We start from the raw sequence: 25,131 nt of genomic DNA on the forward strand, positions 1-25,131 counted from the left end.
CTGTTTGACATGCAGTTATCTTGACTGATCAGGACTGCATATGTAATCACACACACTGAGCTGCAGCCCCACACACTGTTTTATACTTGTGCATGTAAGAAATGACAAGCATGGTTCACTTAGTGTTTAATGTGCTGCCAGCCTGAGTCCATCACTCCTGCATATAGAAACCTCTCAGTGGTGATCGGTGTTAAGCAACATACCTCAGTGTTGCTGGTTGTGTTTACAGGTTTCATCTAAATTCAGCTTCCATTCACTGTGCAGATTCATTCACTGAAAGATTATGTTGCATTTTCTTTCAAATTGTGTTTCTTAGTTTAAGGTTCATCGTGAGATTACTGCAAATATTTTAGTGTGTGTTTATTCTGAGAAAAAAAAAATCAATTTGGAGATAAAGCAAATTATAATAAAAAAAATACATGCAACACGTGTTTTGTTTGCAGCGCCTCTGGATCCATGAGCAAGGCACTTCACATCACTTACAAGCACATACACACAGACACACACACACACACGCAGCCAGTGACGTCAGGCTGGAGTTTGGAGTGGAAAGCCAAGTGGATGAAGGAAGTGGAGATCTCCACCCTCCAGCCTCCCCCTGACACTTCTCATAAATATTACCAAGGCTTATTTGGGGAACTCGCACCAGAAAGTCACATCGTGTCGTGGTTTTAACGAGCTTTCACCTGTCAGAACATCCGAAAATTGATTTTTCTTTTTTTTTTCCCCCTACCGGTGTGACTCTGTCGGATGCGCTCCAGGCAGCGTTTTTCCCCAACTCCAACTTTATGCACCGGCTGTTGCGCCCCGAGCTGCACGGCTGCTGTCGCCGTTAACCGGTCGCTATCGCCTGGGGGCTTCGGTCCAGTATCTCCGCCCGTCTAGAGAGAGTGCAAGTCGGGGAGGGAGCCCTGTCCTGTCTCAAAGGTTCCCCGATACGATGCGCTACCGTGTGTCTTGATTTTGGAGTCGTCGATCGTGGAGAAAGCTACTCTGTCAACTTGGGCAACTCGGGGCTTTGACTTGCCAATTTCATCGCTGCTGGTAAACAATTAAAGGAAAGTGCTGCGGCTTCACGAATTTGATTGTTTTTGGCACCAAGACTTAAAAAAGAGGACATTTTTCATACCACACTTTATTATAAAGTCGCGTATCCATGATGAGCAAACCCGCCGGATCAACAAGTGGCTGTTTGGATATTCTGAATGTCAAATCAAGTAAGTTTCTCTTTTCTCTTTCCTGACGGAGAACACGGAGCAGTCCCAGTGTGTTAGAAAGAGACACCTCAACAAGGCCTTACTCTGGCACGAAGTGTAAAAATTAAAGTTTACATAAACCTGCTGCACTGTTACTCACACGGCTTGATGTCATCTGAGTTCTACTTTCAATAATCAAGTCAGTTTTTCCCTCATGGGTTTAAAATGTGAGTAGTGATCCATGGGGAACAGCTGTAGTCCGAGTCTTTTTTCCCCCCTTGAGTGCTCAGCCGCATAAACTTGTATCCATGACGTCAGGAACATATTTTGTAAAGTAGATCACGCATTTGAAATGTAAAAGAAATAACCTGTGTCCATGCGCCTTCCGAATATCCCTCTTCAAAGAGTCTCACTTGATGCCACTTGTTGCCTGTAATTTCATTTACAATAACGCCTTTAAAACAGCCTGATGGAACAAACAGACAGATATTTCCTGTTAATTTGATTTTAAGGCTCCTGGAAGAGATACTTCTCTTACTGTACAGCTGCTCGACTCTTTTAAATGAACCAAATAAACAGCTCTTATCTGTCTTTAAATGCGTGATTGTGTCTGCGCGCGTTAAAAAAAAAACTCCAATTAATTTTATTAATCATGAATGTATTCACTCATTTTAAAATAAATTATTAAAGACTTTCTTATGGTTTAAATTACATTTGACTTAGTTCATTTTTTTCTCAACCTTAGCAATTATCCCTCTCTTAGGCCTCGTAATGAATTCAAATTAAATCACACTTAGATTATAATATAGGCCTAAAGTAGGCTATTGTTCTGTTTGAAAAGAGAGAGGAAATTTCTCCTCTGTTTCCTCTTCCACATCCAAATATGTGCTATTCATCTCAAAAGTGTTGCTTCTGTCGTGCAGAAGACGCTCACATTGCTATAGATAACCAACACGTTTTTAAATTAGAATTAAAAAAACAACTCAACGCTACAACAGCGCAGCTACCGTCGTTCAAGTTCATACCTGCTTTATGGGTGGTCAGTGCAACGTTTCCTGCACTCACTAAAACTGAATTTCCACCTCTTTTAGCAGGTTTTCGTCTTGATGGTGATTACGTTAATAGAATATGCCATATATCTTCTAGCAATTACGCCACACAATGGGGACGAATTGGACCCCCACAGCGGCAAGTTAAATACAAAATTGTGCGTCATTTTTATTTAATTGACTCCCAGCAATCTACAGTTTTATATTTGTTTGATCTTAACTTGTTGAAATTTGGGGCTCTTTTCGTAATCTTTAATTGAATTACGCTCAAATGTTTTATTTCAGGGAGCGCGCAAATGAACTTGACGTGCGTAGATTTGATTTATTTAATATCATTTCATCAATAAATGACTCCAATGAGTACAGCCGTGATTTTTATAAGTAAAAATTATATACATAATTCACCAGGCCTGTCGACGACTAGAATAAAGATGGGCTAAGTTATTATACAGCAGGTTTAATTACTCTCGTGATAAGAAGTTGACTTAACAGGCTAACTCTTGCTTACTTTTAACTGACATAAATGCTGAAAAGTTGGTTCTCTCTGTATGGCAATTACACGGCTGTGGCCTACAGTTGAAAAGCCTGTATGGTCTCCTGATTCTTAATAATCTGGCAATTGAAGCCCTATAATTCTCTCCTGAAGTCATTGTTTTTGCTGCTGACTAGTTATTCCCATGCTACCCTTTTTGACGGGTCACTGGTGAATCAATGAGCAGGTGGCAAAACGTCAGTGTAATTACATAGACGGCTTTTCCCTCCAGAATAAAAAAAAGACTCCCTCATATGCATACAAATATACTTCTTTTTCATAGATTTGAATACAAAATCTTCACACACAAAAAAATCACATTTTTTCATCTACACCGGGGTCGATTTACATACACTTCATTTGAGTTGGTGAAACGAGTTGGTGCGCATTATTCTCATGGTGCAGTGTCACTCCCTAATCCCGGGGCCTATAGACCTGCGGGATAAAGCAGCTGTCGAGTCCCATTATGAAGGGGAGTTGGCAGCTTGTCGAGATCCAGGCAGTCAGACGAGGTTCAATGGGGGAAAATCATTAAGTTAACACTTTCCCCTAATGTCTCCATTGTGCGCCCTCAGGCATTGTCTTAGAGAGCTCAGATATGACGCTTCCCACCGGACTTTATTCTTGAAATGTGCGCAGTGAATTCCCATGGTCGGACGAGGCGCGGGGCGCTGTCCAGTGTGTGTGTTTGTGTGTGTGTATTGTCGGACAAAAACATTTATCCGTCATTTGTTGCACGATTTGTCCAGTGTATTTAAAACGAGTTCATTTTTGGCACTTATGGCCACATGCAGTGCCAATTCAAGCAGGTAACCTGCACACCTGTGAAACTCACTTCACTGAATTACAGAACTAAACTGCAAAACTCTGAAAACGCAGTGAAGGAACAATTTTCTCAAGTTTGGCATCAATTTGGGAAAATTATCCTTGCAATTTGACTTCAATATTCACAATCCAATAATCACATTTTTTCACGAAATTGTATTAAATTATAGGTGCCTCCCAATACTTAATAATTAAGTGAGCATTGAATCTAATTTAAATTTGGCCTCTCCCAGGTCGGATTCTGGACATCCCATGTAAAGTGTGCGGTGACCGCAGCTCAGGGAAACACTATGGTGTTTACGCCTGTGACGGCTGCTCGGGATTCTTCAAGAGGAGCATCCGCAGAAACAGGACTTACGTCTGTAAATCTGGCTCGCAGGTGAGGCCTCCTAGTATCTTATTCAAGTTTTAGTTTTTTTATACTAATATTCTTATGGGCCTAAAGTGGCAAAATGCACTCACTATGAGTTGGCCCATTTAATCATGTCAGTTTTCATGGTATTACAGAAAGAATGAAGTAAGTTAGAGGTGCAAGAAAAGGGGAAGCCACGTGCAGTCATTTGAGTCTAATCAGTTATTTATCACATTTATTAAATAATTTATTAAATATCTTGTCACTAAGCAGCTATTACTGCACTTGTCCCGAGACATGTTTGCATGCTCTGGTTATTAAACACAGGATTTAAGTGACTTGTCACTGGTCCTCATCCAAAAACCATGAATAGCTTTACGCACGGAATGCGCACTTTACGCGCACATTCTATTTGGATTCCCCTTGTGGTGGTGTGTTAAGTCTCCCTTGTTGAGCCTAATTGTGTCATGCCTGGACCATTAAATATTAGGCTAAACACCGTGTGCTGTAATATATCAGGTGTAATCCAATCTAATGTGATGACTCGAAGGCGAGGATTTAGGCAGCAGAGGGCGGGATAGAGTACTTATCCTCCGGGATGAGGCTGCACTGGAGCCGCAGGGGAGCAGGTCGATAACTACACGATAATAGCACGATCTTTCACCTGGAGATTGGCCTCCCAGGAAGATAATAGCGAGAAGCCCTTCTGTTGTGCAAGCTGAGATTAATTCAAACGGAAGCTGTAACGCTTTTTCTCTTCTTTTCCTCTCTCTCTCTCTGTTTCCGTACAGGGTGGTTGTCCTGTAGACAAAACTCACAGAAACCAGTGCCGAGCGTGCCGTTTGAAAAAGTGTCTGGAAGTGAACATGAATAAAGACGGTAAATGGGCTTAATTGAATTATCACTTTGACCATAGACACGCCATGCAGTGGTGTTTGAATTCGAGGTGGACAGCTCGGATTGAAAAGTGTATTAACGCTCTTAATCGAACATCAAAAGAAGTAACATGTTGATAATTACATATTCTTTACTTGTTTTAGAGGGGATGTTATTTATACTCCATGGAGACACGATTACACACCTCATTAGAGCCAATTATTTTTCCTTCACACAAACAAAATGTGCACTTTGAGTTCTTAATTAATTTTAGGAACAGTTATCTTTGGTGAGAGTTCATTCCTTTACTCTGTGTCCCTGCTGTCTCGTTTCACAGCCGTCCAACATGAGAGGGGGCCCCGGACGTCCACCATCCGCAAACAGGTCGCCCTATATTTCCGGGGCCATAAAGAGGTGAACGGATCATCGACCCATTTCCCGGGATCCTCTCTTCCCGGCCCTCCCTTCTTCACCACCGTCACACAACTGGAGCCTCACAACTTGGAGATGAGCACAGTCGCCACCACACCAGAGAGACAAGCCATCGTGGGTTTGGCACAGCCTACACCGAAGGTACCGTTTTGTTCTCTTTATTGGGATTTTTAAAAATAGTTTTTTCCCAAATTTTCTCAATCTGATACTACATATAAACTCCTCTTGACCTATTAGTAATTTTAACTACATCTCCATACATTCCTCTAAGATACCTATAGGAATGCATAAACTGATCAAATCACTCCGTGTACTGCATAGTGAGTCTTAAGAGTTTTTCACGGTAATTTACAGAATTTAATGCAATCTAAAAAAAATAAATGTACCATTTTCAGAATATGCAATTCCTCAAAAGTTTATGATACTCTGTGGATATTTGTATTAGCCTTTCCAAATCTTATTATAGGATTACATTTTTTTCGTAAGGGTTAGAAGTTGAAATTCTTGCCCTGATTTAGCAGCCTGTAAGAGCCACAAATCCGCCAATTAGATTTCTCACTGTAAATCCACCACAAGCAACACTAATAATTATAAAACCAGGTGCTGGGGCTTGGAATTTGACCTTTGTTGTGCACAATAATCCCGAACTGTGCTCCATTATAACAAATAATAATGATGAAAATGATGACCACTCTCACTTCAAACTTTGTCCTCCAGTATCCCCACGAAGTCAACGGCACCCCCATGTACCTCTACGAGGTCGCGACGGAGTCTGTGTGTGAATCGGCGGCGCGCCTCCTGTTCATGAGCATCAAGTGGGCAAAAAGTGTGCCCGCGTTCTCCACGCTCCCCTTATCTGACCAGGTACATTTTGACTGATTGACTAAAGAAGAGTTGTAAAGATTTACATTATCCTGTGGGCCTATTTTAGTGAAGAGAAGCTGCCAAAACCTTATTTTGGAAGTATATTAGAAGATACCCCACATCTAGCAATTTACCACTATCAATAATAGTTATCAGTAATACAGTTGATATAAATATTTGATGCCAAATGATGTTATGAAGCTGGGACTTCGTAAAGCTTTCAAACTGTGCACAATATGGAAAAATACATATCCATCACGTTTTACGCACAGATTACTGTTGTTTCAGTGCTTTATAAGATTAAAAAGGCTTAAAGTATAAGAAATATTTACTTCAGTGTGGTGTATGGAATAGAGTTAAACAGTGAAACAATTCCTCTTTGCAGCTTATTCTGTTGGAGGACGCTTGGAGGGAATTATTTGTTCTCGGCATTGCGCAGTGGGCCATTCCTGTGGACTCCACCACCCTTCTCGCTGTTTCTGGTATGTAAAAGGCACGAGTGAGCTTTAACGGAATACAGGCCACTATGCAGACCTCATGAGCTGCAGATGTGACTTGTGGTTGCAAAGTCAGTTACTGTATACAGCTGCAGTGTTATCCTGAAAAATGACGTTTTCATCATATTTATCATCAGGGATGAACACTGAAAACACGGAGTCTCAGCGGATGAATAAGATCATGTCTGAGATACAAGCGCTTCAAGAGGTGGTCACCAGATTCAGACAGATGCGTCTTGATGCAACAGAGTTCGCCTGTTTGAAATGTATCGTGACATTCAAAGCTGGTGAGTATTTTTTTTTACAGTGTTGTCATTAAACTGAACAAGGCTTTATATGAGGAACCATCATTTCTACAAGCGGGTTACTAAGCTATTCATGTATCACACCATCACCTATATTTCAATAGTAGTGAATGTCCTGCTTGTGTGTTACAGTTCCTACGCATGGTGGCACTGAGTTAAGAAGTTTCCGTAACGCTAGCGCCATCGCTGCGCTACAAGACGAGGCACAGCTCACTCTCAACAGTTACATACACACCAGGTAAGACTACATATCCATTATTAACCAATCATGCACGCTTTGCACACGCTGTGCCGTCTCCAGCAGGTTACCATTAGCAGTCACATTCATTATAAAGTTAATGAGGCAATAAGCCACAGTACCATGCTGTAATTTTGCACAGGTGCGACAGAAGAACCTGTTTTTTAATTAGCAGCTATTTGTCACAGGTGTGCGCTAATTGGCTGCGTTGACAGTGACTCAAGGTAATTATCACAAAGCACCGGAAACAGAACCTGTTTTTGACACCGAGTGATGTGTTTCAGGTACCCGACTCAGCCGTGTCGCTTCGGTAAGCTGCTCCTGCTGCTGCCTGCTCTCCGCTCGGTCAGCCCGTCCACCATAGAGGAGGTGTTCTTCAAGAAGACCATCGGCAACGTGCCCATCACCAGGCTCCTCTCCGATATGTACAAATCCAGCGATATATGAGTTCTCGCCATCTGTCCGCATGGAAAACACTTGAGCTGAAGGCCCAGAGACCCACCCAGCAGTGGACAGAATGTCAAATCAGAGCAGGTGTAACCGTGGGTTGAATTTTTTTGCTGAGCGCACAATCTCACAACCTATTTAGGCCTACGCTCCAATGAAAGAAAGACAGCAAAACAGCCGGAATTCACCAAGTAGCCTGTTAACAGTTGCTCTAGTTAAGGATTAGCCTGTAACTCTCATTATAGAATTGCCTGTATGATGTTTGAGGAAAAACTGCAATCTCTGGTGTGGGCGAGGGCGGCCTGCAGTGTTTAAATATAGTCTAAAGACTCTGGAGAGCACCTGCCAGTTATTTGACAAAGAAATGTTATATATTACAAAAGTTTTTCGAGTGTCTGTGAGACCAATGAGCTTGACGACCAATTCAATCTTTTATTGCTGTGTTCAATCCCAATGGAGGAAACCAAAAAAAGAAAAGAAAAAAAAGATGACGCATGCGTAATGGAGGGATGTGAGTCGCTGTCCCTAGATCCGGTGCTGAAACCAAACGCACGGGGCAACAAAGAAGAGGTGCCAACTCTATGAAGAATTTTTTTTTTTTTTTTTTTTTTTTTTGAGGGAGGGTGGGGAAGACTTTTTAAAAAGGACATGCTTGCATTGCCTCCTGACTGTAATACTACATTCAACTGAAGATGGTGTCTGTATTTAAGTGGTTACTGTCCTGTTTGTGTTGGTGTGTCCTGTTCGAGGCGCAGCATTAAAAATGTTTAGGTCGACTTTGTGAAGTTAGACACTAACACTGGATAAAATAATATTCAGCACTTGGAACCGTTTTGTGGCCTGTGATGTTTTTACTTTGCTGTAAATATTTGGAGTTATAACTATTTAGTTGTAACCAAGAGAATAAAGACATATAGCTCAGATATAAAACTACCAGCTGCAGCTACACAGCTTGTTTGTACACATCTTTGTAAATCATAAATGTTGCCCTCCTTGGAAATTTTGTTATCAATGTAAAGAATAATTTCAAATGATTTCCATTTAAGTATTCTAAATGAAAACTCAGGACAGTTTAAATAAACTAAGTAGCCACAGGCCTTTAACATCTTTGTAATGGGGATGGCAGTTTATGTATTTATTGAATAATAAATCTAAAATAGATCTAGTCAGTCTTTATCCACATTTACTTTGACATTACTGGACATTTCTAACAGCAACATGCAGTATCTGGTGTGTAATGTTAGACAGGTCACACACTCAAATTCAACAAATGTACTTATGCATGTGGACATTTCATCTATTTTATTGGAAAAACCTTCAAAATAAACAAAAATGGCACAGCAGTTTACAAATCTCAAAATGCATATAGCCTGTAGAAATACTGCAGTTCCCTCTGTGTAAATTACTTCTTTCTTTCTAGAAAATCATTGTGATAACTCGGCATGTGCTGGTTGATGTACACACACATGCTTCCTTTTTGAAGAGAGAGAAAGGATCAAAGTGTGATTTGAAAGTCAAGGCCCATCAAATGTGTGTGTGTGTGTGTGTGTGTGTTAAGTTGCAACATGCCAATATTGAATATATGATGGAAAAACGCTGTGGGTCTTTACAGGAGCTTTGCATACATAGAACGCTCATTCAATGATACTATATAAATGAATATATTCAAGACATAGCTAATGATAAATACATAATATATCCATGTTAGTGGCATTTCCAGACATAAAGAGAAATTACTATAAATTACTTTCAACCACAGTTATGTGTCGAACATTCTTGACTCCAATTAGAAGGTGAAAACAAACACCGATCAGGGTCACTAATTAAACTAAAAGAGGCAGTGAAGAATATTATTTGGGGGGCGGCGGGGAGGGGAGGGAAGTCATCATTGAAATGTTTATTATCTGAGAGAAAACTGGAGCAGTGAAGAGAGCTTTGGGTTGTCGGGCCAAGCTAGGCTGAGCGGGGCCGAGCCAGACCAGGCCAAGCAGAGCCATCTTTACTTTCAAGCTTGTCTGATTTTGGATGGGGTGTAGTTCTTGTCCACAGACTCGTCCTGTAGAAACATGTGCAGGCATCGTTCATTCTGGGCTAGTGGGTGACCGGCCACTCTGAAACACACAAGGGCAAAAGGCGGGTTTGAAACCTGACTGACTGTTCAAAGAGAGTCTATATGACATGGAGACAGAGATGATGGACAGACAGATGGAGCAGAGATTACAAGAAGCATGTGACTAAATAAAGGTAAGAAATCTGGGAAGATTTAGCAGGGAAGTGACCTAATTGCAAGAAACAAGTTTGGGAATCATGAGTTGGAGGCATGTGGGAGCATTTAAGAGTTGCTACCTATGTGTGTGTGTCAATTTAACAGCTGATGAAGAAATGAAACATGATTAAAAATGGAAAGGAGTTTTAAAAAAAGTGACATTTTTCAGATTTAAGATCTCCGTGGTTTGATCTGCTGATGAATGCAAACTCTAATGAGCTAACTAAAGCCGATACAATAAAATCATCTCAAACATCTTCCAATGTTTCACTCCTATAAGACACTATAAACACACTCAACTTCATGATGTTGCTGAGAGGCATTTATAAGAAAATTTACAGTATGCCCAATGTCATCCTGTTACATAAAGCAAAAATGATGCAAAATAGGATACTCTTAAAGTCCTTGTGAAGGAAAATGAGAGATTTCTTTTCAAACATTAAAAATGTTAGAAAATAACTGCTGAAAACGTGAAAAGACTGAACTATGTCAGACTGAATTGTGGACTTAGTGTTAAGTGTTCAACTGTTTTTCGACTTTTCTGTGTTCAGGATTTTTTGGGCAGGCCTGAAATGGTGGATTCATGATGTATCAGGGTTACTAGCATGATGCCTCCCCCACCATATAAACACTGGAGTGCTTGTACTCATAGTTACTATTTTTATACCGGGTAGTTATACAAATTTTCATCGGAGACAACAGGGATTCACCTCAGATAATACACTGATACTGGTGAATGGGGCCATTTTCAGTCAACGTAGTGCTCAAGGAGTTATTTTAAACCCAACTGAAGCATCGATTGATGGGTGGAGCCACCAGCTGCTTCAGCTTCAGCACCAACTGTTCAGCTGGGAGGACGGATACAGCGCCGGCCTGCGGCTTCGGCTTTAGCACCAGCTGTGTGGCTGGAGGTCCCCAGCCAGAGGGAGAGCATTTGCCGGGCAGCACCAAAAAGTACGGCGTGAGAGCCAACTGGTCCAAGGGTGATGGCTACAATGAAGTCACCAAGGACTTTTCAGCAGAGAATTGAGTAACGTTAAGTGCACCAAACTTAATACAATGGTCCACTTTTACCTACAAAATATGTGCCAAGTTAAACAGTGGCTGCTAACATTACTTTATTTGTAAAATATCATCCATGCAGCTTGCCTTTCACCTACAAACATGGCCTATTTTAAATTGTTATTTTTATACAGGAGTTTGGTATGAGTGTTGTTAACCAAGAGGTTGCTCAGTTGGTTGCGCCCCCAGCGTTTCAGAGCAGAGAATACTGCTTATTTTTCCACAATTGTGAAACCTAATTTTATGACTTGACTTTTTTAATCATTCAAATTTGGCTGGGTGGTTACACATTTTTCTGTGGTGTGACAAACTCAGAACAAATATGTATTATTGCTTTACACAGACTTTAAATCCTCACATCCTTTAAAAAAATAGAAATGGCATTTTTTTCTTTTTTTTTAGATCTTTTGTCCCAATTCGATAGAACATAATAATTGTAGAAAGTATAAACATATACTTTATAGAATACTGTATTTGCAGTTAGTATACACAACATTAACTGATTTATACTAACTGGAAATGATGCAATACTTGCACCGTCAGATGTCAGTCAAACTGTTCTTGGAGCAGTTTTACAATTATCACCAATCATGTTTGAATTTTATTCCAGCTTTGAGCATATTCTCCATTTCTTTTGCAATGCATTGTGAGAGAATAGTGTCCCTCAACAGCACACTTAAAAATCAAGAGTTTGGGGCATCCGCCAAGGGTGCACTGACCATGAACCGCAACGCTCCCAGTTGGAGTCCAACTGGGAACCTTTGTTGCATGTTGTTCACCATTTCTCTTTTCCTCTCTCTCCTCTCATTTCCTACCATCTCTCTACTGTCACTATAATAAAGACAAAATACTAAATGCAAAAAAAAACGATAGGTTTTAATGCTATAGATTTGCCAGATATGCCAGTATGCATACTGACTGTTGTGAGTAAACTATATTTTGCCAGTTTTCCAGCATCAGAATTAGTAGGTAGTGTGAATTTAGGGAACGTGGAGGTACACATTTTTGAATTTGTAAGACTATATGACAATGACTTGCAGCTGTAGATATCACGTATGGTTAAACACATACAACAATCTATAAAGCCTATTTATGTCAGCTACATAATAACTGTCCCTTATATCCAAGTTTTTGACATTCATTTGACAAAATACCAACAAAAAAACTCATTGGCTTATACATTTTGCCAAATTCTTAGATCTGTGGTGGTGGCCACAAGCTCTTATTACCTTGTAGTAGTAGTAATGCTTTTTCTTCTCACCTCTGAGCCAAAAAAAAGCCACAAGTGTCGATTAAGATCTTGTGGAAGGGAAAGGCCCATCAACCCAGAGTAAAGGATACGCAAGAGCTTTCTGTAAGGGCTTCAATAATCAGTTAATAAGCAAAGATGACACATCTAACTTTCTGACAATGCAACTCTCTCTACCATATGAAATCAGAGCTTGAGGGATAGATGAAGGAATAAATCAGTACTTTATCATGACTATTACTAGTATTCCATCACTACATCTAGAAAATACTGTATGTTTGCCCTGCTGAAGCCACTCTGACATGAAGCTTTCCCTGAATGCCCCTTCAGATGACGCAGAAGAGCTTAACAAGAACGAGCCAGTGCACCTGAGACCGGTACATTAGCGGTAAAATAAACGGCAAATTTGGCAAGAATAGATCAACATGATGACATTGTACATATGCATGCATCTTAACCTCTAATGGAAAATATTTCGGACAAATTACGCAGCCCAGGAGAGGCTTTCACAGGTCAAATACCAGGTCAATAACCAGAAAGATCAAGTTTGCTCCCAGCAAACCTTTTTTAATATGTTTTGGAAATGTTGACATCGAGGATAAGGTGCGTCAGAAGCATCTTCAAATCTCAAGGCCTTGCCTGCTTTTTTGAAGAGAGGATGTAAGCCCTTCTTCTTTACCTGAAGCATGAATTATGTTTGACTAGACTAAAACTGATAGTTGTCTCTTCTCCTCCTCATTTGTTTCGCATCGACAATCATGTTTACCATTCAAAATGATTTCCTCTTCACAATGCTCTCAATCACAGATTAAACAATGCTGCCAGCCACATCGGCCAGTATTAAGTCTGAACAATGATATGATCAACAGCAGTGTTTCATTCATAGGAAGCAAGAGGGGGGAAAAAAATCTTAATTACCAACACATTCTCATCGTCTTTAAAAAACATATTTATGGATTTTAATTTTCTCAACTGTCTTTGCACACTTAATATTCAAACAGGAAACATTGATGCATTTGCACATGAAACAAAGATAATGGCCAAGTCTGCAATCAAAGCAAATAATTACAATCGCACTGTAACTTTTATTGTTCCGCAGCTGAAAATGAGGACATGCTGGATCAAAAATAAGCAGAGGTGCACACACCATCCCATGCAACCACGCGCTGTAATTTGAGCTGCAATTATCATAAATTACACATCAACAATAAAACAAATGTAGGAAAAATTATGTTGTGGGGGTGCGCACTTGAGTCCTCTTTGGTTGTTCTTGTCCTTTGCGAGATAATTATAAAAGAGAATTAAGGAGGATAGTTAGAAAAAGACCTGCCTGTTTCTGCAGGTTCAGTTTGTTAACAATATGAAGAGAAGTGAAAAAGTTGAATCTACTTATTGCACAAAGTGTTATATTGTTCTTGAGATTTAAAATAATACCTTGTGAAGGTAGAAGCTGTAAGCGGTTGCGACGAACGAAGAACAAAATGGGAAAGGATAAATTGTTTTAACCTCGCCGCCAAATAGCGGAAGATCTGAGAAGATGTGGTAGAGCTTACTTGTTGAGAAACTGCTCCAGACCCTGTCTCCGCTCCTCAATGAAAGAGTCATCAAATATCCCATCGTCCCCTCTGAACGGAAGCTGCCGGAAAAGAGCTTTTCCTGGGAGAGGTGGGACAACCACCTGAGACAAAAGAGCGGCCACAGAAAATCATACAGCAGCAGTTAAACTGGCATTAAAAGAGGAATTAAGAGCTTTAGTGCTTTAGTGTTTTTAAGAAAAATTAGTGTGTTTATGTACAATGTAATCATGTTTTTATGTACCATTTTTTATGTACCAAAAAACAGGTGGTTTATGGATTTCATTAAAAGTGAGACAGAACAGACAACACATACGCATGATCAATGTGTTTAATGTCGTATTCTTATTTAATAAGTCAAGTACTCGAGCTTCTTTGTGTCGAGTTCACCCTCGATTGCTCACCTTGCTCTCCCTCTCCAGCTCTGCTCTGAGCCACTCAAAGTCACTGTATCGCCTCCGTACACAAGACTCCTTAAGCTTGAAGATGGGTAGGTTGGTCTGTGGACACACATACACGCACACACAGGTGGCAAACTGTTACAGGTGTCACTTTTACGAGATGCCTTGAATTCATTGAGGAATAGTCCTTGAAGTATTACAGTGGTTACATAAATGACATAATCATTTGTCAAGAAAAGACTGGGATTTTCTTTGAGAAAACTTCAGGTAGGTGATGGTATCAAAAAGTAAAGCTCAGTAAGTAGAGTTAAAATTTTCTGTGAACTCCAGTTTAGCCAGTGCCTTAAAGCCCATATCAAGCATGTGTACACACTCTTTATCATAAACAGTATCTATTGATTATTTTCACTAGTACCAACTAATTTAGAAACTATTTTTTTGGTTAACAATTGTGAAAAAATAACCCAGAGCACAAACTGACTTTAAATTCCAGATACAACAGCATTTTGAGAGTATCTAATTTCCGTATTGTGATGTATTTCCCAGTGAATCGGGACAGACAGGTGGGATGTCACGTTGGGAGGAATTTGATTTGAACATTGAAAAGTGGAGGTGTCATAATGCATCTTCGCTCTGTGGTGCTAAAACTTGAAGACTGATTGATGGATGGATATCATATTATTGGTTGAAATTGGTTGGTTCAAGCCTACATACATGAGCACATGTCATATTTTGTTTTACAGGAAGAAAACATGATTGGATTTTGATATAAGAATACAAAGAAATTGATTTATTTGTTTTTTGGCGTTATATTGTTAAATAGGTGCACAATATGACTGGGGATATGATCTAAAAGGGTTTAAAAGGCATTTTTCATTTAATCTCAACTTTTAATTGCTTATTTTGTTTGATCAACAAGAAGAAAAGCAGCAAATCTTCACATCTGAAAAACTGGAGAATTTTTGGCATTTTTGCTTTGATACGTGACTTGAATGATTTATCAATTACAAAAACTGTTGCAGATTTTTTGTTGATCAATTAAGCGACAAACTGTTTCAGCTCTAACAGTATGTATATGGTGTATAAATGTCTTTCTAGCCACTCATCCTTGCAATGTATTTGTATTTTATGCAAGTGATAATGGCCAAAAATGTGTCCCAAAATAATAAAATAATGGATGCTTACCTTTGCATCATGAGACAGCCTATACATTCTGGCAGCATTATCACATTTTTACCAAACTATTATATACAAAGTTGACCGGAAAACATATTTAAGATGTCCATATAAACACACACAGAAAATAACCAACCAATCAGGGGTAAGTACACTGGCCTACTTCCTGTGGTAATGGTATGAATAGCAAAAATATTATTACTAGAAAGTGGTTTGGAGTGAATGTGCGGACTTGAGCGAAAGGCTTTTTTGCTTTTGGATTTGGCATAGCCTTGTGTTTTCTACTGTGATTTTAATAAAAGTAAAAAAAAAAAAGGATGAAAAAACAAAAAAAACAAAAAGACTCCTTGAAATTGAACCGTAATGAAAAGGAGAATTGAAACTGGCCTCCAGGAAAGAAAAAAAAGTTCACTTATGTTTTGCTCACCAAGGTCTGTCGCACTCAGAATGCTTTGCCATTTTTTTTTGTGTTCATGTACGCCGATGCACAGATGTGTGCATAATTCTAAGTTGCTGTTGACAAGCACTTGAGAGTGAATTTCGTATTGAAAAGGGGAGATGTTTCGACATTGACAGAACACTGAAGCAAACAGCATATTACAGCACAATGCCAAACCTCTTCACTAGTCCTGACAGCACATGGCCATCCCATGACAATGTACAAAGAAGGAGGGAGTGAATGAGCATTTCATTGGCAGGCCGCATTCACAGAAGGTCAGAATTCATGGAAGAAGGAATCACAAGAGCAAAGCAATTGAGCAAGTAGGTGAATACAGTGTGAGCAGCAGACTGATCGATGAGAAGACAATTATGACTGTGTGCAGTAAAGGGGATGGAAAGTTAACTAGAAGGCTGAGTAAATGGCTGACCGAAAAGGAAAAGGGGGAGGTGGTGGTGGTGGTTGTGGGGAGGGGAGATGGGGGAGGGTGTGGGGGGGGGGGGGGGTCATAAAGGAAGAGCAGAAAAACTGGGGAGGTTGGGAGCTTCATCTGCTCTGTGCATGACTAATTGAGGAGGAGGGAGAGCAGGAGTGGTCTTTTAGCCCTCATGGTCTCTCCCTCTTTCAGTGTTTTTTCCTCTATATTTCCTTTGCACTGCGATAATAAGTCAGATTTTCTGCCCTTGAGACTCCTCTTATGGTGTTTCAAAGGGGGAAAACACAGGCACTGGTTTTCTTCCCTCTTTGCTCAGTCGTCTCCTCAGTCTTCAAAATTAAAGGATCCAGATGAGAAACTCTAACTCTCTATTTAATAATGAAAACGAGAGCTGCCGACATGACTGTGATTTAATGTCCTACTGATGCAAACGATAATTGTACTTGAGTAGATGGAACAATTTTTTTTTAAACACTTAAGACTTCCTGTGTGAGTTGTTTCTTCAAGTGACGGACTGATCTCTTTTCCTTTTATAAGATAATTTTACTAATATTATTTCATTAAGGTGTTTAGATGATTTGATTTGTAGGAGTTTAGAAGTTGTGTGATAGTTTGATCATTTATGTACCTAAGACTTTTTGGTGTTTGATGGATGTTTTTCACTGTTTTATAGGAGAATCAATTAAAAAAAAGAAAGAAAGAGAAAATAATCTGCAGATTAATCGAAATAATGAAAATAATCATTAGTTGCAGCTCTACCACTCTCATTTACATTTAATGATTGTATCATGTGTCTGCCTGTTCATTTGGTGTTGTTACATCACTGTGTTTTATGTTTTAAACATGACATACCAAGGAACCGCAGATGAAAAGTAGCTTCAAGCCAACTCTGGAAGAACATATCAAATAGCGACGTTTGTTTACTATGTTTAATTTCACCTCCCAAACTCCTCACAGACATTTATCAATTGTAAACTAATTGTTTGCAACTGTTTACGAGTATCTTGATTGAACATCACCACTCAATGAGCAGACTGGAGCAGATCTGGAAATATCCTCTAACTACCACATCTACAACTGAGTTGGAGGGATATTTCAGTTAAAGATAAAGTATTGTTTGTGTGTGCATGGGAAAGAGAGATGAGCTTGTTCCACTTATAAAATCTTAATAATATCCTGTATCCTTAAAAATGTCTGAACTGTTATGTTCTTATCTTTTAGTTTATAGATTTCTGATTTAAGAGCCTTGTGTTCATTGCAACCTGATTTTTAAATCTGTCAGAGAACTAAGCCTCATACTTCTAGTGTTAGTATGAACATGAACGCTGTTTCTCTCTCACACCAGTGACACCAGTTCTGTTTTGTTTCACCAACATTATCCTTGCAGTTCTTTTTTTTTAAACGAACAAACCATTTCTGCATGCAGTTCTTTCTGTGACCTTAGTGGCGCCTGCAGTTTTGAAACACCAAAAGAAACCAAACTCATTCTTTAAGATTAATGATAGCAACGGCTCTGTTTAGTAAAGTCACACTTACAGATATTAATGAGGGTGAAATAACCTGGTTGAGATGACAGTAGCATCACTATGAGTATTGCCTTATACTCAAATGAGCTCATATAAACACACTGAGTCACTGCCACTCCCTCTTTCCCACTGAGTTTTTATGTGACTCACCAGCCCTTAAAACTTTCCTTCCCCACTTATTTCAAGTTCTCTCCAGGTGAAGTTGTCAATGAGCCCCTCACTCCTCCTCTTTCTCAGGTCACAGGAGAAGTGGATTATCTTAGCTTTATCGCCCCAGTGCTCTAGCATTAACTCCACTCTCCCACTCACCGTGGTCTGTCCCCGCTGCGTCATGTTACCTCACAGCATGGAGCTCCGCAAAGTTAATCCCCACCACAACAGATCACAGTTACAGGTAATCTGCCACCGCCGTGACTCTAATCCCATCATGTGCACACAGAAAACACTTAACCACGCGCAAGCACACACTGACGTACACGAAGTATGCATGCACAGGTGTTAAGAATAAAGATTTGACCAGTCACACAGTTAACAATGTAAATATAATAGCCTGAAGCATTCGAGCCTGTTTGTACACACACACACAGTCCAACCTGCACCGCTCATCTCGAGACAATGAAGCTCGCGGTGAGAGTGTAAGGAAAGAAAGTCACCTGGCCTTTCAATCCTCTCACCCTCTCGAACCCTGTGATTAAGAGATTGGCCTTGCAGGACAAGGGGAGGAACGAAAATGACAGAACTGAAAAATGAGAGGTCTCACTCACTCACCCTCTCTCTCTCTCTCACACACAGACACACACACACACACAGAAGGTGGTGCGTGGGAGCTCCGGGAGTCAAAGATCAGGTTTCCCTTGCCTCTGTTCTCTTCACGGCTGGTTAGAGGTTAGGGCCCGGGTGTCTCAACTTACTGGCCCTTGCAGTGATTGGGACATGGGACCGGCCCACACCCAGCCGAGTCTTAGCATTTCATTAATTGTCTAAAAGGCACACTTTGCTCCTCTCACTTTCTAAAAGGGACAGAATAAAAAAGGTAAGAGAGGAAAGAAAGGAAGGTGAAAGAAACTAAAGTTTGCAGAAGGGGGACAAAAATCTCCCAAACTTAAAAGGCAAATAAACACACATATGAGGAATTAATGGATATATTAAGAGCAGGTATAAAAGAGAGGATACTATATTTTCAAAAAGAAAGAGCATAAAGCTAGGTGCACCTTCTTCAAAGTAGACCCTACAAGCTTCACTTTCCATTATGAGTGCACAAGGTGCAATCTACGCTCCATAGGAAGAGCATGTTATTCATAATGTGTGGAACACAATACCTTAGGCTCATTGAAAATGGGTTGAAAAGAGCTAGAACCCTTAAAAACAGCGAGACAGAGAAAGAGGGAGAGAGGGGACAAAGATCACTCATCTCCTGAGAGAATAGTTCAAGGGCACCATGCATTAGCTTTTAGCAGGATGGATTAAGTCAAGTTTGAGAGTGCGCATCCTAAACCTCCCTCATGCCCCCTTCTTATCCCTCCCATATACTACCCCTCTCAGAATAATAGCATTAAAAATTGCAACATAATACCATCTCGTTGCATCATATTCCAAAATGGGGAAAAAAAGAGACAGGGAACAAAAGCTTTGGGGCTATGGGTCTTTCGCTCTCGCCTCTCCATGTACTCTCTCACTCGTTCCCTCGCTTGCCGGCCCCTGCGGCCTGACAGCCTACCCTCTCTCCGACTCGCCTAGCTGGCAAAAAGCTGCTTTGTTGCCATAGTATCAACTCCCACTTTTGATACTGTCATTTCAAGTAGGATATGGTAGCCTTGATACAATATGTTCCCTATTTCCATTAAAATAGTTGTCGAAGAGGATGCTGTAGACTTTGGATTACACTTGACTGTGCCTGACAAGCCCCCCCCCCCCACCTCACACACACATACACACCCACTCTCCATCTCTCCCCATTTTATTAATGACCAAAGGCCCCCGCCCCGATGCCCAAATGGAAAAGAGAAAGAAAGAGAGAGGGAGAAGCTATGGGAGTAGAGAAGAGGAGGGGTAGAAGACTGAGTGAGAGTGAGAGACAGAGCTATAAGAGGCCTTTTATGTACTCCTATCCATAAACAAAGTGAGATCCCAAAGTTCGCTTCCCTGAATGTGCTCTCTGGATGAGATGGGAACCAACTAAAGACAAGAAATTTTGGTAATACCCAACTACCCCCCCCCCCCCCCCCCCCCCACACACACACACATACACACACACACACATACACACCAACTCCAACCCCCTGTTTGCTGAGGTCCAAACAAATACACTCTACTGCTTAAGGGGATCCTCTCAAACCAGCAACAACCAAGAAGACATTAAGGTGATATGATAGGACTCAGCTACAACTCTGTCCATTAGGAACATAAAAAAACATGTGCAGAGGCAAAAAGAAGAGGAAAGAACATAATCAACAAACCTACGAGCGTTTATACTGCTTCTATATGGCATTTCAGATTTCAACTACACTTAAAATCGAAGGGATTTAGATGAGAGAAAAAAAAAAATCGATTGTTTCAACGCGACTCTCGACATTACAAGTCCACTCAGGCAAAATGAGATATCCGCCTTCTTTCACTATGAACTCAGCTTTCACTTCTTTAAAAACCTGACTGAAAGAAGTAGACTGATCCCATTGACTTTAAAAACAAATGTAAGCCAGAATGTCAACAAGTGACTATACATCCTGTCTCACAGCCAGTGCAACCGGTTGGCTTCTCACAGGATAATCCAGTCCTTATACCACTAACTTTGAGAACATTCAGACAAATGAAAAAAGCCGACACTCGCTTTACTTCAGGGTGAACTTAATAATTTTATAGTAAGAATGAGCTCTTGCTCTGGTGTTTACACCATGCAGTCAACCATCCATTCAGCCTATATAGTTATCATAAGGAGTATGGTAACCGCACTATGAACTAGGCGACTGACTGCACACAGCTGGGAGTGAAATGGGATAAGTGGGCAACAGGGTGAAGGCTGGTGAGGGGGTGGCTTTCTGCCCTACCATGGGTTGGGGGGGTGGATAAGGATGGGGAGTAAATGCTCCAGCCTCCCCCACACCCTGGCCTGTTTCATTCTTCTCTTCTCTCAATGAGGGGATTAGGCAGACTCTCTCAGTGCGGCCACAAGGGCTCTCTCTTGATTTCGGGTGGAAAGCGGTGGACAACGAGAACAGGAGACAAGAGAATGAGCTATAACCTGAAACTGTACAGAATAATTAGATAATAAAAATTAAAGTAGTTCTAAATATCATAAGCAAGATGTAGACAAAAAAAAAAAGAAAAGCAAACGCTATGCATTCCAGGCCGAGGCATTGTGGCTAACACTCTTAACATGCTGGAGATGGAGTAAAATGCTTCTAAAGAAAGCTGAAGAAAGGAGAAGGAGAGTAGCAAAGCAAAGTTGACACCACATTTGTTGAGAAGTGAGGGATGCGCCGCTTCTTCTGTGGTCTTATGCAAAGCAGGGTCACACAGGGCTATGAGGTGCACAATAATGCTGATTACACGCATATGCTAATTATTACACGCTAATCAAGTACAGTAGCCCTATATTCAACGCTAATGCCTGGAGACGGCTTCTCTTCCCTCACCCTTTCTTTAAGGTAAAGAGAAACTATAAATACTTTAGGGCTGTTAACCAATCTAAATGCTCCAGGCCACTAACTACAGGGGTGTCAGTCAACTGAAATGACAATTCAGAGATAAGAGACGAGGCAATCAGATAAGCCTGCTGACTGCATGACAATTTCGGACCCGCAGCCTGCACATTAAAAATGCATACAATAGTCCTGAATGGCTCAATTTATACAAAATTGTATGTGGTGACAGATGTCATGAAAAAAGACACATAAATTTCTTTTAAAAAACTTCAACTTGTGTCACATCTTGAAAATAATCCCATCTTTAAGAAAAACAATTCAAACTTTGCCTGGTGTTTGTGTTGGCTCACTGGTTCTGCCCTGTAAACTAACCCAAATCATCTTGCTGTTGGGTCTACATATTGGATCAAGACCTTTAAACACATCAACAGTGTCTAAATAAAGCTTGGCAATTCATTAACTAAATTGCTTATTCTGTCGTTTTCAACCTTCAAGTTCAAAGTTTCTTTAGTTATCGTGGAACTGTAAATATTCAATAACTCTTGATTAACTCTTAATTCTGAGCACCACTAAGTCTTCTCATCTGGTTTGTCTTAAAAGTTGAGCTTGACATGGACAGCTTGCACGTCTAACAGTTCCATGACAACTGAGCAAACTCCATCTGCTGATGAAGACTGTGTGATATGGTCAAAAGCTACAAGCAAGTAAATGGACCTTGAGTTGGCATTTTGCCAATATGTTTTTGTCAATAATTTCATAAATAAATACAATGTGCTAATTAATTAAGTAACAGTGCTGACACTGTTCAAAAGCATTTTATAAGATTTTAATGCTATTTAGGCCTCAACTTTGAGTTGTGTGTCTGTGACAGATGAAAGTACATATGATTCAGAATCTGTGTTTTGCAATAGCTCGTAGTGGTTAACCGTTACTCTCCTCACTGAAGTGATTACTCAATACTGAAAAATGTCGGGACAGTTTAAGCCAATAGTCTGACACATTTCATATGTATTTAGATTACATGATAAAATACACACACTTTTTAGACCATTTCTCAGCTAGTTTACCAATGAATTACATGAGCTTCTCTGAGAAGAAAAGCATTTGTTCTCCCCTGCACGTTCTTCAGTAGAGTAGGAGGAAGGAAATATGTCATGGGGGGGGGGGGTGGGCAAGGCTGGACATGATCAGAGAGTATGATGCATCCTGTCTACAGTTCAAGAGAAGCTGACTTGCTGAGTTTTGTTCCCCTTTGGCCTGATACTGGAGAATAACATGAATAATCTGTCAAGTCAGCCAACAGTAAATGGAAGGACAGAGATTAGCACTTGGTCATACAATCCTACCTTCACGTCAGTCTGGTCATTAAGTGTGACCAATGCTGTTATCTACTCTTTGCAGTAAGAAAACGGGGTGTGGCTGGAAGTTAAACTCTGAACTGTTCAGAAAGGCTTTCACTTATTTTGAGGGCTTATTTGGTGACATTTTCTTGCAGATGTTATATAATCCTAATTCATGTGTAGTTATTGCTCTTGTGTGAAACAGCTGCACTGTCACGACACAGTGGAAAAAACACTTGAGGCTAATGTAAACAAATTCCAGCCTCTTGACAATATGCCTGTCAACGTTTAAGTAAACATTTATCGCTGGCTTACTGTACTAACGTTGCCAGAAGCTCTCGAAAACGTATTAATCGACATTAAACCAGAAAACTTTCCAGTTAATATCCGCAACTAACTCGTTAATATAATGTCAGATAGCTAACCAGTGTTAGCTAGCTTAGTTCTGACGAGCGTAGGCTAGCTACCTCATTTGGCGAAAAGCGCCTTGCTCCCCATACATAGTCATTCACGCTTTTAAATATCGACTTTGTGATTATATACACGTCATTTCGACTGTGCCAATCCTGCTGTCAAGAGGTCATATCTTCCTCTGACCACAGAAAATATGTTAGCCTACGCCAGGTCTCTAGCTTGAAAGCTAACGTCATTAGCGTTTGATAGTTCAGGGCTCACCTTCAGTCTGACTTCATACGTGGTATATCTGCCCCTGCCGACCCCGATGGTCTCAGGGTTGCTCACATCAATCTCCAGAAAATTACTCGGGGGTCCATAAGCGTCATTCAGGTTTTGAGGCTTAGTAAAAAGCCTTCTTGTATCAGCTATGGTATCAGCCATTTCTCCCCCGTCCTTCTAGCAGCTACTGTCAAATTAACCAGAATACACATATGTACATTCCGGCACGAACCTTCAAAATAATTGATAATAATAATTTGACCAACGTTTTGTCCACGTATTACAAACTATCATGGAGTTTTAGTGGGGGAATTGCATTTAATAACACTATATATCAATTAAGTTACGTATCTACGCGACTTTTCCTTCCACACACATAAAAAAATCTAATCAATGACTTTTATGTTCAAGGCCAATCTCACAAGTTCCGGTATTGTTCCGTCTCTTATTGTCGCCAACTTGAAAACTGCGAGTGGCACTTCCGATCAGCTGAGGTTCAGCTGACTCTGTCCGGGCCACCTGCTGCTCGGTTTGTTTACAACCCGCCAGCGGCCACTTTATTCGCTTCATAATAGCACAGACATAAATGTGTCCATCTCATTTGGTATTATCCAGAACAATCACACGTAATTTTTTAAAGGAACTGTTGTCAAAATGTAGGAACACGTGTGATCTGACATTCAACTGTAAATGTTCAGAATTTAATGCACAAAATTAATTGATTTAAAAAAAAAAAAAAAAACTGTACAAAAAAGCTGTACTTACTAAGCGACCAGCGACAATACTTCAACCTAATGATAAATATAGTCATACAAAAACGGGGATCCACTACATTTTTTGTTGTTTACGAGCCTAAATAATTAAGACATGGTGTTGTATACTATAAAATACATTCAGAAAATCTTAAGTTATGTCTTGCAGTCTTTGGTTACATCACGTTCATGCTTTTGTCATGCGACTTGTTTGTCAAATGAGTCTCAATAAAGTTGTACCATTTTGAAACATCATGGCGGCGTACCCGTTGTTTCCAGCATGGCTTCCGGCAGCTGCTAGATGCTCAATAACATGTTTCCTTAAAGACACTGTTCCGACGTCAAAGAAAATCAGCTGTCTCGCATCCAGCAACACTGTGAGAGGTAAAGAGTTTGTCTGTCTTTCTGGCGCTCAAGACTGCGTGATATTTATTGTGTTACAGTCTGTCTGAGGTGATACATGTTTGGTAACTTTGAACACCTGGTTACGTCACTACATAACATAGTACCATAATATATAAGTTACTGTTTCTTTCAGACATTGTTTCATTACATGCAACAGACTGTCTGCTTAATTGTTACTGAATTGGGTAACGATTAATACTTGTTATGTCTGGTGTAATGCATACAGGTTACACGAGCTGGAGGAGAAGCAGTTCATCTACATCATCCTGCTCCTCTGAGCCTCCAGCTGCAGATTTTTGTCCCCCCAGTAAAACTGTCGGACACTACGATCGCCTCGTTCAGCGTGGCTCCCTGAGGGACGATGCTCAGCAGCGACATGTGCTGCAGCAGCTGGTTAACCTGCAGCAGACACTTAACAACTACAGCAACAGTATCTACTTGATGCCACCTCCACCCAAAATAAACTCAAAAGATGACAGTGGTCAACAGCAGAAAGTGAAAGACTCCTGCATTACAACAGCTGAAAATAAAGGCGATGCATCCGCTGAAAAGGTAAAAGAGCCGTTATAATGACAT

The 25,131-nt window shown here is 40.4% G+C and overlaps 3 protein-coding genes across 3 annotated transcripts in view; 2 read left to right on the plus strand and 1 right to left on the minus strand.

Annotated features, from left to right (window-relative positions):
* The first annotated feature begins 652 nt into the window (after positions 1 to 652).
* nr2e1 (nuclear receptor subfamily 2, group E, member 1) lies at positions 653 to 9,192 on the plus strand. The gene is made up of 9 exons (XM_044329388.1): positions 653 to 1,217; positions 3,836 to 3,981; positions 4,746 to 4,833; positions 5,168 to 5,403; positions 5,980 to 6,126; positions 6,512 to 6,608; positions 6,761 to 6,910; positions 7,061 to 7,166; positions 7,451 to 9,192. The coding sequence occupies exons 1-9, from the start codon at positions 1,157 to 1,159 to the stop codon at positions 7,611 to 7,613; spliced, it is 1,194 nt and encodes a 397-aa protein (XP_044185323.1). The 5' UTR covers positions 653 to 1,156; the 3' UTR covers positions 7,614 to 9,192.
* On the minus strand, positions 8,901 to 23,596 carry snx3 (sorting nexin 3). Its single transcript, XM_044329389.1, has 4 exons — positions 23,399 to 23,596; positions 14,169 to 14,264; positions 13,744 to 13,868; positions 8,901 to 9,724 (listed from the first exon to the last, which is right to left on the minus strand). The coding sequence occupies exons 1-4, from the start codon at positions 23,558 to 23,560 to the stop codon at positions 9,619 to 9,621; spliced, it is 489 nt and encodes a 162-aa protein (XP_044185324.1). The 5' UTR covers positions 23,561 to 23,596; the 3' UTR covers positions 8,901 to 9,618.
* A 785-nt stretch (positions 23,597 to 24,381) lies between these two features.
* The window catches only part of afg1lb (AFG1 like ATPase b), a 29,409-nt gene continuing 28,659 nt past the window's right edge, over positions 24,382 to 25,131 (plus strand). Inside the window, exons 1-2 of the mRNA XM_044377365.1 lie at positions 24,382 to 24,534; positions 24,782 to 25,107. Coding sequence (XP_044233300.1) covers positions 24,405 to 24,534; positions 24,782 to 25,107 — 456 coding nt within the window. The 5' untranslated portion in view covers positions 24,382 to 24,404. The remainder of the gene's footprint in view (positions 24,535 to 24,781; positions 25,108 to 25,131) is intronic.

Source organism: Thunnus albacares, chromosome 16 (assembly GCF_914725855.1).
Source record: "Thunnus albacares chromosome 16, fThuAlb1.1, whole genome shotgun sequence".
Lineage (NCBI taxonomy): Eukaryota > Metazoa > Chordata > Actinopteri > Scombriformes > Scombridae > Thunnus > Thunnus albacares.